We start from the raw sequence: 14,007 nt of genomic DNA, 5'->3' as shown, positions 1-14,007 counted from the left end.
TTGCATCATTTCTACAAACAAAATGGAGGCCAAGCTAAGAAGTGTGGGTTTCCTGTTATCCTCATGCAGCATGCTGAATACATTAGCCATTAACAAAACTCTTATAATGGACCAAGGAGAGTGATAATAAAATAGTAATGGCAGATTTTGTGCATACGGAATGGAAGTGGGAAGAGAGTGGCTTTCATGTTTCCCCCACACAGCTCATTTACTGGAGGCACACTGTGCAGCTGACGCTGACGCTGACGCACGGCACACTGTGCAGCTGACGCTGACGCACGGCACACTGTGCAGCTGACGCTGACGCACGGCACACTGCGCAGCTAACGCTGACGCTGACACACGGCACACTGGAGAGTCTGCACAAATCATCGCCCTTCCCATGCATCTCCCAAAGGTGTGCTTAAGCTGCAACCTGGAAATTAAGTTATTTCCTTCCTCTGTGTGTGTGTGTGTGTGTGTGTGTGTGTGTGTGTGTGTGTGTGTGTGTGTGTGTGTGTGCGTGTGTGTGAGGGAGCTTAAGGGGTGGAAGGCATTCAGAGAGAGAAATGCAGAGTGAAATTCTTGTAATGAATGAGTGTCCCTTCACACAGCTCTCATATCTAAACCTTTGAATCTCAGAATAATGATGTGCTGCCGATAAGATCTAGATGACACATGAATCAGATTTCATGCAGTCCAGCCTTGTCATGTACTTGATTATTAATTGTATTCAGATTCTGAATACTAATGATAATAATAATAATAATAATAATAATAATAATAAAAATGATAAAGATTATAAAAATAATAATAGTAGTACTAGTAGTAGCAGCAGTAATAGTAGTAGTATGTATGACATGGATTCCATTTCTAAACCATTCCATTATTTTAATTATAATCAATTAAGACACACAATTCTGACTAAATGGAGCCATGTTTTGCCCACTGGAGACAAAGCTAATCTATGTGCATAGCGTAGATATGAGTCATACCTTTTATTAGAAGAAAAAAACAAACAAACACAAAACATGTTGGCGTTAGTCATCATTGCTTTGAGGCAAAGGATCAAAGTGAAAGTAAACTGCTAAATGGGAGAAAATGAAAGAGGCAGGCATATCCACAGGATGCCGCAGATCAACGCAAAGATCCGCTTTTGTTTTTACTAAATTGCGCAAGCATCCAGGGGTTTAGATCTCACAAAGAGGGATGATGCTGAGCTGTACGGCACCCTGCTACACACTCAGCTGCTCTCATAGACACACATTACAAACCAGCTCACACTCTAACCCACAAAAGCCAGAACAGTTGGCCTCCCACTGGATCCTACCTGCTGGATAAGTTCTCGCTGACACCTTGCTGACATTCAAATGCCAATGCTAGCTAATGGAAACTGCTAAGTTAGAGTAGTAAATGGTTATTCCTGATGCCTCAGTGTGTCATGGTGATGTTATGATACACACAGCAACAGCCCTACATTTGCTCTGTGTTTGCCTGATGCTTAGATTGCGCCACTAACACACACTGCCCCTATTCGCCTCTCAAGCCTTCACAGGTCTATGATTCTAGGGCATAGGAGAGAGGGAAAAAAAAAACAGCCTGTCAGGTTTTTTCTGAGCCCACTCAGGGGCCACCACCCGGGGTGGACAGAGGTGTGTGGGCCACCTCTCGGGAGACAGAGATGGACTTGCAGCATCTGCCCGCTCATGGGTGGAAGATCAAGTGTGAGAGCCGCGAGCCACGACCACCCTGCCCTGCTCCACCCCCTGACCTCGCCCCCAACCCCCAACGGCCCCAAACCTCCCAGGGGACTGTTATTAATTAACCATGAGATTGTCTCCCTGCCCCCACTCCCCTCCGCTCTGCAGTGCAGTGGATGAACTGACCAAAAATACAGTATGATCCAACACTGCCCCCGTCCCCCTGGGACCTGGAGGGCACAGGCTGCTGCTGCTGCTGCTGCTGCTAGTGGGGAAAAAAAGGGAAAAAGAAATGAATGTGTCAAAGGGCTTCCGCTGCCTCGGGGCTATGACACCCCGCTCACTCACTCAGGGCTCCCTGAAACAACACACCGTTCGTTAGCCATGGCACCCTCATAAGGGGTTTGATAGATAGATAGATACTTTATTGATCCCCAGAGGAAATTCAAGGCCAGGGGAAATTCAAAGTTTGAGCTCCTGCCAAACCCCCAAAACGGTTTCCCTCTCCCTGGTCTACCAGGATTTTTGACAGCTAACAAGTGTGTGTGTGTGTGTGGGGGGGGCAAATCATAATGAGGGACACAAATGATGGGCTCTCGGCCTGAAGTTACCGCGCTGAGGAAGATTTGTTCTAAAACACAAACAAACTCCCATCGAGGAATTTCATGAGGAATTGAGGAATTAGAATTGTTATCGAGGAATAGTTTTTCATCGACGTGCAGGCAGGCTAGACCAGGCTACACTGATGCACTCGCGGAGTGTAGGCTGCAGCAGTTAGCTTCCACTAGACGTGAAAGCAGCGCACACATTTAAAAAAAAACATAGACCTAAACTGATTTTTACGCTCCGCTAACGGAACGCTTAAGTTGCACACCTGGTGTAGCCCACCTGTCTCAACTAAACCCTCAGTCTCACTGACTTCCACAGAACTTGTGTTAGGCTCCAAACCCGATGTTTACACATAGGAGAGCACATAGCGGTGCTGTTCTCGGTACCATGGCTGTGATCGTGTGCGCCTGCATCTGGGCTGAAAGAGCCGCGGCCCAGTCAGAGCTGACATGAGAGGTCATCATTATATCCCCCCCCCCCCCCCCCCAAACACACTCTCACGCTGATCCGCTTCTGAGGTGAGGCGGCGATGAAAGTCCCTCTGCCTGTCAGCCAGACGGCAGCGCTGGGGAGAGTTATGGCTTTAATATTAAGACCGCCGCTTCAATTTGTCCTCCAGCATCAATGAAACGGCTCACTGTGATTACTTTTCCCACCGAGCCGGAGACATTCATTGGCTCGCAGTCAGAACGCGTTTAAGGAGGCACTCTGTTAAGGTTGGGGGGGACTGCCAAACGTGAGGTGTGTGTCCGCGCTGAAAAAAAAAATATGCAGACAGACAATAAGGCCTCCTTGAAGAGCCAATCTCTAGCCCAGCCGACGAGCGGGAGAAAAGTCCTCCATCCGTGATCTACAAAAGCGGGCGGCTTCAGAAAGCATCAGCCCCGGGGACAGGGAAAGCCTACTTATAACAAAGCGGCTCCCTTATCCTGGACACCCTGCCTGTCTACCTTATAGGAGAGCTGCGGCAAGGGAAAGCTATGAGGCTTGATGCAATCCTTTGAGCAGAAGAAAAAAAACACTTTCACACATGAAGTTTACTCAACTCCATTAAACTCCATGTCATTAAAACTACAAACAACACAATCACTCTCCATAAAGTAACTCTAACTCTGTAACATAAACACTTTAAATAACCCTTCTGAACTTCATATCTTATCTGAGCACAACAACATATGTTCACTCTATCAGTTTCTTCTACATCTTTCTACAGCTACTTTTTAAGTGTTGCTGTTATCATCCTTCTCCCCTTGTCACTCAATACACTCCCTGCTACACTCTTTGTCTAGTTTCATAGTTATTGACAGATTTCTTACCTGGATGGTAGGTGGAGACCTCTGCTTGCGTGTGGTGGTGGTGGACAGGGTGGTGGTGGTCTCGATGTAGGTGGTGGACATCTCAGGTGGCATGGAGGTGGTGGTGCGAGTGCCGCCCCGGCCTGTGGGCACGTCACCCACCAGGCGCACGCTGCCGTTCACCTTGATGTTGGCGTGGCCCTCTGCCGCCATGTTGAGCACCTTCAGGCCGTTGTAGTAGAGGCCTGACAGCTGGCCCTGGTAGGGCCGCTTGCGGTCATTACCGCCGATCGAGATGGTGGCCTGGGTGTTGAAGATGGTCAGCTGACGACCTGGGAGTGGGCGTAGGGGTCGAGGGAGAGAGAGCGGAGAGGAAGGGAAAGAGGTCTCAGATGACCTGTGTGTGTGTGTGTGTGTGTGTGTGTGTGTGTGTGTGTGTGTGTGTGTGTGTGTGTGTGTGTGTGCTGTATGTGCGTGTGCATCATCAATCATCTCATTTTGTTACCCTTTTTAAAGTGTCAGCATTCTCGTTTACTGCAACACTAACCCAAAAATAAAATAAACAAGACAAGGAGACAACGAGGGGAAAGGCAGAGCAACTGATACGCTACAATGTAACAGCCTATCATATCATATCATATTTGTAATGCACTTTCATGCATTTACATATGCTGAAATGAATAAAAAACACTCTGTGTTGCTTTCAAAATAAATAAAAAAAATAACATGCATTTTTTTAAAAAATGTACACTGTCATTTTGTCAAATGCAGAAATCCTAATTGCAAATATGAATTGTGGAGTTCCCACAACACTGCAAGCTTATTACATCTGATACACATACAATTACATTACACTGGGCATGAAATGATAAGGGGGTGTGTGTGGGGGGGGTCTCTCATCTCATAGACATCAAAGAAAGATCATGTTGATTCATGCATGTAGCTCTACTAATGGGATTTCAAACTGCTTTTGTGCCTTTTTAAAAAATTGTTAAAGGGACTTTATAATCGTCTTAGGAGGTTTAGGCAATGACCTTTAAAATGCATTTTATAATGATATTATTACCAAAGTGAGAACTTTAATAGGAAATTTTACAGGCTCACCAGCCGCCCTCCCCACAGTCCACACCCCCCCCCCCTTGACCGTGCGCTACAGCGCTCTGCTTTCGAGGCTAACTGCTTGAGAGATGGCAGCTAGACAACAGCAGAGCTCCCTGCTTGACATGCACAACACGCCGACAGCACACACTGGTGCCTCCTCTTTTTCTCCGCTCTGAGTTGAACAATAGCTATCCACTACCTGGCGCTGCCAACACAACCCTGAAGGGTGTGTGTTTGTGAACATTTAACCTTACAATTAGACTCAGTGAAAGACAAAGGCCCTGTTATAGTCAGGTGCTGTTTAGAAGCAAAAGAAACAGCAAAAGAAACACCAGCCCTTAAGGGGTGTCAGACACTGGTTTCCTATAGCCTGATAGAGTAATAGCTTGATATAGTTCATTCATATTTATAGCACTTGTTATGGAAGATTTCTATAACAAGTGCAGTTGTTAAAGCTCTTCACGGCATATTTTTTGCTGTTTCATATAGTCCCTTTAACTGTCCTATCTCACAGATGTGGAGAGTGAGTGGGGAAAATAGCAGCAATTCATATTCAGTCTAAAATTAATATGAGAGGGAAAAAAAATCAATGGATGTTGTATTTTAGTTGACTAGTTTTGAAGTAAATTCAAAAGGTGTAATTTTTCAAAACGGTTGGAGGGAACGACATGAAAAAAAAAAAGAAGGAATCAAACAAACAAAAAAAAAAATGAAAAAATAAACACTGGAATTCTAGGAAAGTGTTACCTTTCTCATGTAGCCAATCTTCGACCGGCCGGGTATATTTGAATGGGATTTTCTTATTAGCCGTTTGATAGCGCTCAATGTCGCTGTTGCCTTTGAAGTTTAAAAGTTTAAAAAACAGTTTTAAAACGGCAGAAGTCACATATCACATTTAGACACTGGTTTAAAAGAACGTTTAGCCAAGTTTTAAGATGGGTTAGGTCATTTTATGATTATCCATTATGGTTAGGTTCAGTTCGTAGCACCATGCTGATACAGAGCACTTGCTCGGAATAAGAAACAGGTGCAGACGGATCGAAATGTCAACATCCAAACAAGCAATACACATAAATGGCTAAGACTTCAATATCTCCCACACAGAGACATTTGTAACCTGCAAGAGAGATCAATTAGGTTATACAAAACACCATGAGTGCTGGAATTAAAAACCCAGGTTCGTCTCGCCATTCATCTCCCAGCTGATGAATGGCCGACATTGTTAACTAAGCATTGCATGTGTCGCTCGTAGACCGAGCGTGGAGATAAATTGGACCTAATTCCAGAGCCACCGCTCCCACTGGACAACACGTGCTCTTACATTTCAGGGGTCAGGGAAACAAGTCACTCCAAGCCGAAGTCGCTCTAGGCTAGGGAGAGGCAGAAGGAGGGAGGTGGAACGAGGGAGAGGGGAGAAGGAGGGAGGTGGAACGAGGGAGAGGGGAGAAGGAGGGAGGGGAATGGCAGTCCAAGCCGAGGACCTGCTGGGGAATGAGCCCCCCGATGACACAGATTTCGAGGACACTGCATACAGATGAGATCATTACCAAGCCTGGCCTGGTGAGAGACAGACAAGGAGAGCAAGGTGGAGAGAGAGAGAGAGAGATGGAGGGAGAGAGAGGGGAAAGAGAGAGAGAGAGAGAGAGAGAGAGAGAGAGAGAGAGAGAGAGAGAGAGAGAGAGAGAGAGAGAGAGAGAGAGGCCTCTGTGGTCCAGAAGTGGCTGTGAAGCCTCTGGGCTGCCCGTGCTCCTACTGAGACCAAGTGTAACATGTTCCAGCAGGACTCGAGTGCCATAATAATCTTCTCCTCTCTCCACCTCTCTTCTCTTCTCTATTTTCCTCTCTCACATCCACAGGCAAAAATACTCAGTTTGGTTTACCGCTTTCCACTGTCTGTAATTTTCACAAGTCTCTCTCTTTCTCTTTCTCTTTTATGCCATCTTGGTTGCCCTTTTTCTTTCTGTTCATTTGTACTCTTTTGATTTGGACTTCAGCTCTCTCTCTCTCTCTCTCTCTCTCTCTCTCTCCTCAGTTTGACTAAAACAACAGATAAGATTTGACCATTTAAAGGGACACCAGGCAACGTTTTCGTGTTCATTAATCATCTTCGTAAGTATATGTATAGGTATATGGTTAAATGACTCATTACGGGGCGAATGAAGGCTCTCTCGCCCGCCCCTACTGCCTGTAAGAAGAATATCCCACTTGCAAGTTCGGTGTATCCTACCCGCCGACTGAAGCAGGATCAGTTTACAGCACAGAGGCAGGCTAACGAAACGCTAGAGATTGCTGCAAACGTGCGTATAATGGCAGAGCCGGCGAAGAAGCAGTGAAAACCCTTGACGGAAGACGCAAAGAAAAGGAAAAGAGCTTTAGACCGAGCGAGGGGGAGTTTCGTAGAGAAAAAGCATCAGGCTTGCCTGGTGTCCCTTTAAAGGCCCATTTGGGGGAGATCTATGCAATGAGAGTAGCATCAAAGTGACTCACAGAATTTCTTCTGTGTGTAAAAATAACATGCATACAATTTGAAATATTCAGACAAGTCGATGTCCCCATAATGAAGTAATGAAACACAGCCGGCTCCACGCTGAGGTGTTTGAACGTTTCCACATGATGCGCTAGATTAAAGCTGATAAAAATGCTGTTCTCTGGAGCGTGTGGTAAATTATGAAGGCGCAAGGAGGATAACGTGACTTCCTGTAAGTGTGAAATTTGGAGGCAGCAGTGTGAGTGTGTGTGTGTGTGTGTGTGTGTGTGTGTGTGTGTGTGTGTGTGTGTGTGTATGTGTATGTGTGTGTGTGTGTGTGTATGTGTGTGTGTGTGTGTGTGTGTGTGTGTGTGTGTGTGTGTGTGTGTGTGTGTGTGTATGTGTGTGTGTGTGTGTGTGTGTGGGGTGGGGGGGTGGGGTGGTCGGGACAAAAGGCACTTGACACTGCCTCTTTTACAGCACCATACATAAAACATTTCCCGTGTTAAAAGGAGGAGATCTGGATGAGGAAAGACTTCAAAAGAGCAAAGATACTGCAGTCATCGCTTCCAATAAGCTGTGGCCCACTGAGTCACAGCCACATCACGCTCAAGCCCCAGCAGGCCAGGCAGGGAGACAGCTTTTACAGAACCCCAACACACACACACACACACACACACACACTTGAGAGGAACAGGAACACAAATTGGATTTGGCCTTTGGCCTTATATTTGAACATGCTCTGCATCTGTCTGCATACAGTATGTGTGTGTGTGTGTGTGTGTGTGAATTTGTGTGTGTGTTAAGGGTTCTATACGTTTTGTGTGTGTGTGTGTGTGTGTGTGTGTGTGTGTGTGTGTGTGTGTGTGTGTATTCCCGCTATGAAGTACATATGTGTTTTCCCTTTTAAACTCGGGGTGCATGCTGCTCTTCAAAGTGGTTCAGGTTAGCGTTGGTGTGCTGAGAGGCGAGAGCGTGGGGTGAAGTGGGGGGGGGGGGGTGGCAGGCTCTCCAGCTCGCAGGTGGGTGCGGTGTGCAGTGCGCCCGGGTTAATAAGAGCCTTGCAGGGACTGAGAGAGCCTTTGATCCACGCCGGCCCGGCTGGCCCGCCCGTCAAACCAGCAGATCCCCTGGACAGACGGGCGGATGGGGGGGGCGGCGACGGCGGCCTCCCCAGCTCACCCACACGCCCTTGCACACGCACACACACACACACGGGATGGAATCACCCTGAGGTATAAACACCAGCTCTGAGATTTGTGCTCTCTCTCTTGCACTCTCACTCTCTCTCTCTCTCTCTCTCTCTCTCACAGACACTAGTCTCACGTCCACTCTCTTTATTGCACATTCCCTCTGTGGCACTCTCTCTATAGTATAGTATAGTATGCTTTACTTTTGCTCTCTGTTTCTCTCTCACTCATTCTCTCTCTCCACACACACAATTTCACTCTCCCTTTTACAAATACCCTCCCTCCCAGCCAATCTATATGTATGTTTCACACTTTTCATTTCTCATTGCGTTCTACTTTCTGTGTGTCTTCTCTTCATAAGGTAGCCTCATGCGTGCTGTATGTGTATTTTAATATAGGGGACTGCTGTGCGTTTTAAGCCCCTGCGGAATAAGAAAGTAATGTGTTTTCAAAGGTTGTTTGCTCTCCAGCATATAGCCAACTGACAGATTCAACAAGAGCCAAAGACACCCATTCGATCCTCTCCAACGAGCAGCACTCTTACTCAGGTTGGTCCAAACACATTTGGCCCCGGAACAACTGGCAGACTGCAGCACTCATCCATACGGAAATGAGTCTCTGTTCCTGACCGGTGATTTGGGGGGTGGGGGGGGGGGGCGTAGCTTTTGCAGGCGAACAAAAGCGCTGGAACAAACAGAAACATGGTCAGCCCTCTCCTCATCTACCTGCAGCTGTGAGCCACAACACAGGTCTGAGCTTGTTCCTCCTCCACAGGAGCATGCGACACTTTGCCTTGTCTCTCTTGTTATGTGTTTCCCCCCCACTCCTCGCTGTGTCAGGAGGCTTTTGTATCTGCCTCCTGCTCCATTATTTTTGGTGTCTGCCAGAACAATATCTGTATTACTCCTCTTTGATGGCGCCATTACAGTCAAAACAAACACTGGCACCGTTATCTGCTGGCGCTGTGTGTGGAGTGGCAGAGCCGTGCGGTGGGAGGCTGCGTCAGTTCAGCACGAGCGCACATGGAACAATCCCGGGCCAGCGCAGCGTGGGACTGGAGCTGGACAGAATCACCCCCCCCCCGATCCCCCCATGAATACTTGCTATGTATTTTAGCCGCGAGTGGCTCTCGGGAGGACACGAATGAACAAGCGCGCGCTTGACTTGCCTTGTCCGAAGTGCTTCTCTCCGTCATCCAGTATCTTCCTCGAGACCCGGGGGTGGGGAGTTGTCGTTTGGGTGAGGGGGGGAAGAAGGACGAGTTGGACACCTCTGCACCGGACGAGCTCATGGTGCCATCATGGCAAAAGCGGCGGGAGAAATCTATCACTTCCCCCTGCTGTGGCGGGCGGCCTGCGATGACCGGGACGCCGCTCGCGCCGGCCGGCAGGCAGGAGGAGGAAGCTCGAGGCCCTGGCATTTTGAAGCTTATCTCCATCTCCATGTTGAGACACTCATAAGCGTAGAGAGATTGTGTTTCCGATAGGGGTAATTGTGTGTGCCTGCTGGGGGAACAGAGCTATTTATTGCTCTTAGAGCGATCAGAGGATTTTCTCCCTCACCACTTTTTTTTGGGTGGTTGTTGTTGTTTCTGTCGTGTTCGCTGTCCTGGCTGACATCAGACAAGGTCATGACTGATATTGTTGGCTGACACGGTGGCGAGATGCTGGGTGTTTACTCAGTGTGTGTGTGTGTGTGTGTGTGTGTGTGTGTGTGTGTGTGTGTGTGTGTGTGTGTGTGTGTGTGGGTTTGTGTGTGTGTGTGTTTGTGTGTGTGTGTGTGAGAGAGTATATCAGTTCTGGTCACAGCCAGAAAATGTCCTGTCCAGGGCTGCTGATTAGATCAGGAGACAGCCCACTGACACAGCTCTGTGATGTCTCGTCTGTTCTCCCATTTTCTGCCTGGAGAAAGTCAACGGAGACATTTTGTACCCCCGGACACACACACACACACACACACACACTATTCTCTGCCATGTTGTTTCTGACTAGTATCTGAGTGTCCATGCATGCTCTCTGGAGATAATGAGGGAGATGCCCCCCCAGTGCTGCAATGAGGGAGGGCAGAATTCTTCATGCCGATTGATTCTTGAGTCAAGCAATGCCCGCTATTGGCAAATTCACTGAGAAAATGCAGTCGCGTGGCTCTCTCTTTGACTGCAGAGGACACACACACACGCACACACACGCACACACGCACATGCACACGCACACGCACACGCACACACACACACACAAACTGCCGTTTAGGGGGCAGTGAGAGAAAGCCAACGCGGTGACTGTGAGATGGAGAACTCCCAGCTGCCCACTAGGCTGGCCCAGGGAAGGGCTCAAATGGGCCACCATGACACTCGCTCCGCCAGTGCTAAACTTGGAACCCCCCACACCTCACCGCACCCCACCCCAACCCCCTCTATCCAACACCTCCATCACCCCAAACTCCCTGACTGAAGAACAGGGGATATTTAAGGTGCTTGTTTTCAAATAGGCACAGATAGACCACGCTGGACAGGGCTTGGGCAAATACTGAATTATATAACAATTTAGAAACAAAGCTGCAGTAATAAAGGAAGGCTTTCCTTGTGCTCACATCTACTGTATTGTCCTCAATAATAATCGTACTTAAATTAAGAAAAATACTAATAATAGATACTAATAATGTGTGGATATGTGTCTGAACTGTGCAGAGTATTGCAATAGATGGGCCAAGTGCATTTGAAATGCATTTACAGGATACACAAGTTTGAAAGTGGAAAGTGAATTTGTGAGTGCAGGGGTTTAACAGCACCGGCATTTGGCCCTGTAAATCACAGAGAGGAATGATTGCATTCGAGTGTCATTGGAGGCTATGTCAAATTGATTCAGGCAAGTTCAATATACAATTAAAAAAATAGTGAAGGCCTTCATAGGGTTTGAAGAATGAGAGAGAGAGAGAGAGAGAGAAGAAAGAGAGAGAGAGAGAAAGAGCAAAAGGATTGAGAGTAATGGAGATGAAAGGAAATGGAGGAGACATACTGCAGGAGGAGACAGAATGGAATGAGAGAGATGAAAAGCTGGAAAAAAAAACAGTGTAAGAAGGTACAGGAGCAGAAAGAAAAGAGGGGAAGGGAAGGAGACAGAACGAGAGAAAAAAAGAGAGAGAGAGACAGACAGAAAAAGAGTGAAGGATAAGGCAGGGCACATTGCACCATGGATGAGTGGGTCTGCACAGAACATGCCACTCTCCTGGCTTCTTAACCCCCCCTGCCCCCCACCTCCCACGCTCCAGCAGCCCCTCATCAGGCATTCAGCTGTACGGGCGCATCTTTGACACAAACCCCTATCAGCGCTCACTCCAGCCTCCGACACAACACAGCGTTCCTGGGGAATAACTATCTGTCTGCTTGGATTAAAGGACAGACATAGTGGGGATTTGGAAGTCACAGAGTCATGGGGCGCAATTTATACACACAACAAACACAATCAGTGTTGAGGAACGTTATTTGCTATCCTATGCTATTTGGCTATATGCCACTCGGCACCGACTGACAGGCGAAACGCAGTCAAAGGACCTCGCAGTCAAAGGACCCTGCGGAACGTCGAGTGAAGGTGAGAAGGACAGATGCATGCAGGGCTGTTCATCGAGCGCCAGCTGGGCTGGAGAGTGTGAGCGTTTCACCGCTACGCATCTCGAGTGCCGTTCAGTCAATGAGTCTAGTGTGAGCCCTCACCCACAATTACTCAAGAGATGACAATGCCTGGAGCCAGAGGAGCCCCACCCCCCCTCTCCACCAAATCAATAATGGTCAAATTACAACCAATTGAACGCCCCGCAAATTACCAGCGGCGCCCAAGACGACACACAAAAGAGAGAAATTGCTAAACATGATATTTCTGTCAGGCTGTTTGGCATTCCAATGGAATCCAAAATGAACGCAAAATGTCAGGGAAGATTCGCAAATTAAATAAATGGAAAAAAAGCTTCCCCACTGCTTCAGAGGGCCCTCGGTGCACTGTCCATTTACGACTATTGAATTGGCAGCTCTAAACAACAGTGGTAACTGTGAGAGCCTTCACACTTGGACATCGATTTGGGTTTGGCGATGGAGAGGGAGCGAGGGGATCAATGGATTGATCACTGCTGTGAGCTGTAGGTAATGCTTACACCTCTTAGTGTTAATGGCTCAACTGCAATTTAAAGGTGCTGGGTTGGAAGGCATTATTTGGTGAGCAGGGCAACTGCACACTGGTAGTGAGGCAAAGCTCAGACGAGAAGTACACATTCAGTGTCTGTGTTCAAAACGTTGGGGAAAAAGGGAATTTTAGGTACAAATGCTGACTGTGATTTTTTAAGAAAATCGATAAGGCCTATTTTAAAATTCCCTTCAATTCATGAAACAGCAAACACCACAGTCCTCTGAAACAAAGCAAAAGGTGCTTATATGGATGTCTTGAACTTGCTGTGAACTCAGACCAAAAAAAACAAAACATAGCAAAAGTGTTTGGCTTGAAGCCTTTATTTCCAACTCAATTTAAAAGAACACGGCAGGCAGGCCGGGTTGTATCAGGGTTGTGAGCTTTTGTGAGAGGCAGGAGTGGACAAAAGAATCCTCTCAGGCCAGCCTTTATCTCCCGCTCAGACATGCTCACAATCAACAATACTCTGTTTTAAATTAATCATAACACACTGACCACTACACTATAGGCAGACTTTTTCTTTATGGCCCAGCCTTTACTGACCAAACTACTGACTCTAGAGATTTTCTCCTTATCAACTGTCAGTCACGCATTTTATTTTAGTCACATACGACATGGTATCTCACTCTACACGTTCCAATCGGGCATGACTGCTGTGCTCATACTGTACATCCAACTGCTCACTCTGGCAGACAGCCGAAAAAATGTCCAATCCCATTGGACCGGAGCTGGAACACTGATTGTTACGTCCTTTAATCGGGCATTGTGATCCTTCTCAAACTGCACAACAAATCAGACAGCAATTCGGCAAAAAGAGTCCAAACTTGTTGGATCCGACTGGGCTAAAATCAGGTCAAAAATACTACATGACTACTTTGGTCTTATCTACATCCACAAAGGCCTAAGGTGAAATCTTCCATTCTTAGCCAGTATACTTTTTGTCAAATTCAGTAAAGTAGCTCAGACCGAGCCATGTGCTATTCCAGTTCTTCCAGTGCGCGTTACCTCAGGACCATGGCAGGAGGCAGGGGTGTAATCTGATTAGCTGCTTAGAACCTAAATATCAACAACATATAGCCAGATTGGTGAACCTTGGCTTGAAGGGAGCTATTGATCAGCAGAGGATCCATGGCTATTAGTGAGTACTGCATGGCTCCTTCAGCTCTGGTAAAGGGCTCCTCGGGACAGACTCACTCATTCTCACTGCCTGTCTCTCGTGGGCTCCACGTCAGCCATTTTGAGTCCACCTGCCAGAGTCGTGTTACCCAGCAGAGGCGAGTGAGAGAGAGGGAGAGAGTGAGAGGCAGGCTAGCGAATGGCTCTCCTGGCAGCATCTAATTGAGGGAGAGGTGCAGGGGTCAGACAGTCCACAGAGGACAGTAGCCCAACACAGACATCAAAGGAAAAGGACAGCCAGCCCCAAATTAATTGAGTGTGAGGCACATTGGAGGATTGCTATCTTTTTTTCTCTCTTTTTTTTTTTTGCTCGTG

The 14,007-nt window shown here is 47.4% G+C and overlaps 1 protein-coding gene across 1 annotated transcript in view; it reads right to left on the bottom strand.

Annotated features, from left to right (window-relative positions):
- LOC125298764 (neurexin-3b-like) overlaps nt 1–14,007 on the bottom strand; it is a 243,341-nt gene that overhangs the window by 21,332 nt on the left and 208,002 nt on the right. Inside the window, 2 exon segments of the mRNA XM_048249611.1 lie at nt 3,605–3,915; nt 5,432–5,521. Coding sequence (XP_048105568.1) covers nt 3,605–3,915; nt 5,432–5,521 — 401 coding nt within the window.

Source organism: Alosa alosa, chromosome 8 (genome assembly GCF_017589495.1).
Source record: "Alosa alosa isolate M-15738 ecotype Scorff River chromosome 8, AALO_Geno_1.1, whole genome shotgun sequence".
NCBI lineage: Eukaryota > Metazoa > Chordata > Actinopteri > Clupeiformes > Clupeidae > Alosa > Alosa alosa.
The sequence above is the reverse complement of the archived record's forward strand: the minus strand, read 5'-3'. Positions and strand labels throughout refer to the sequence as shown.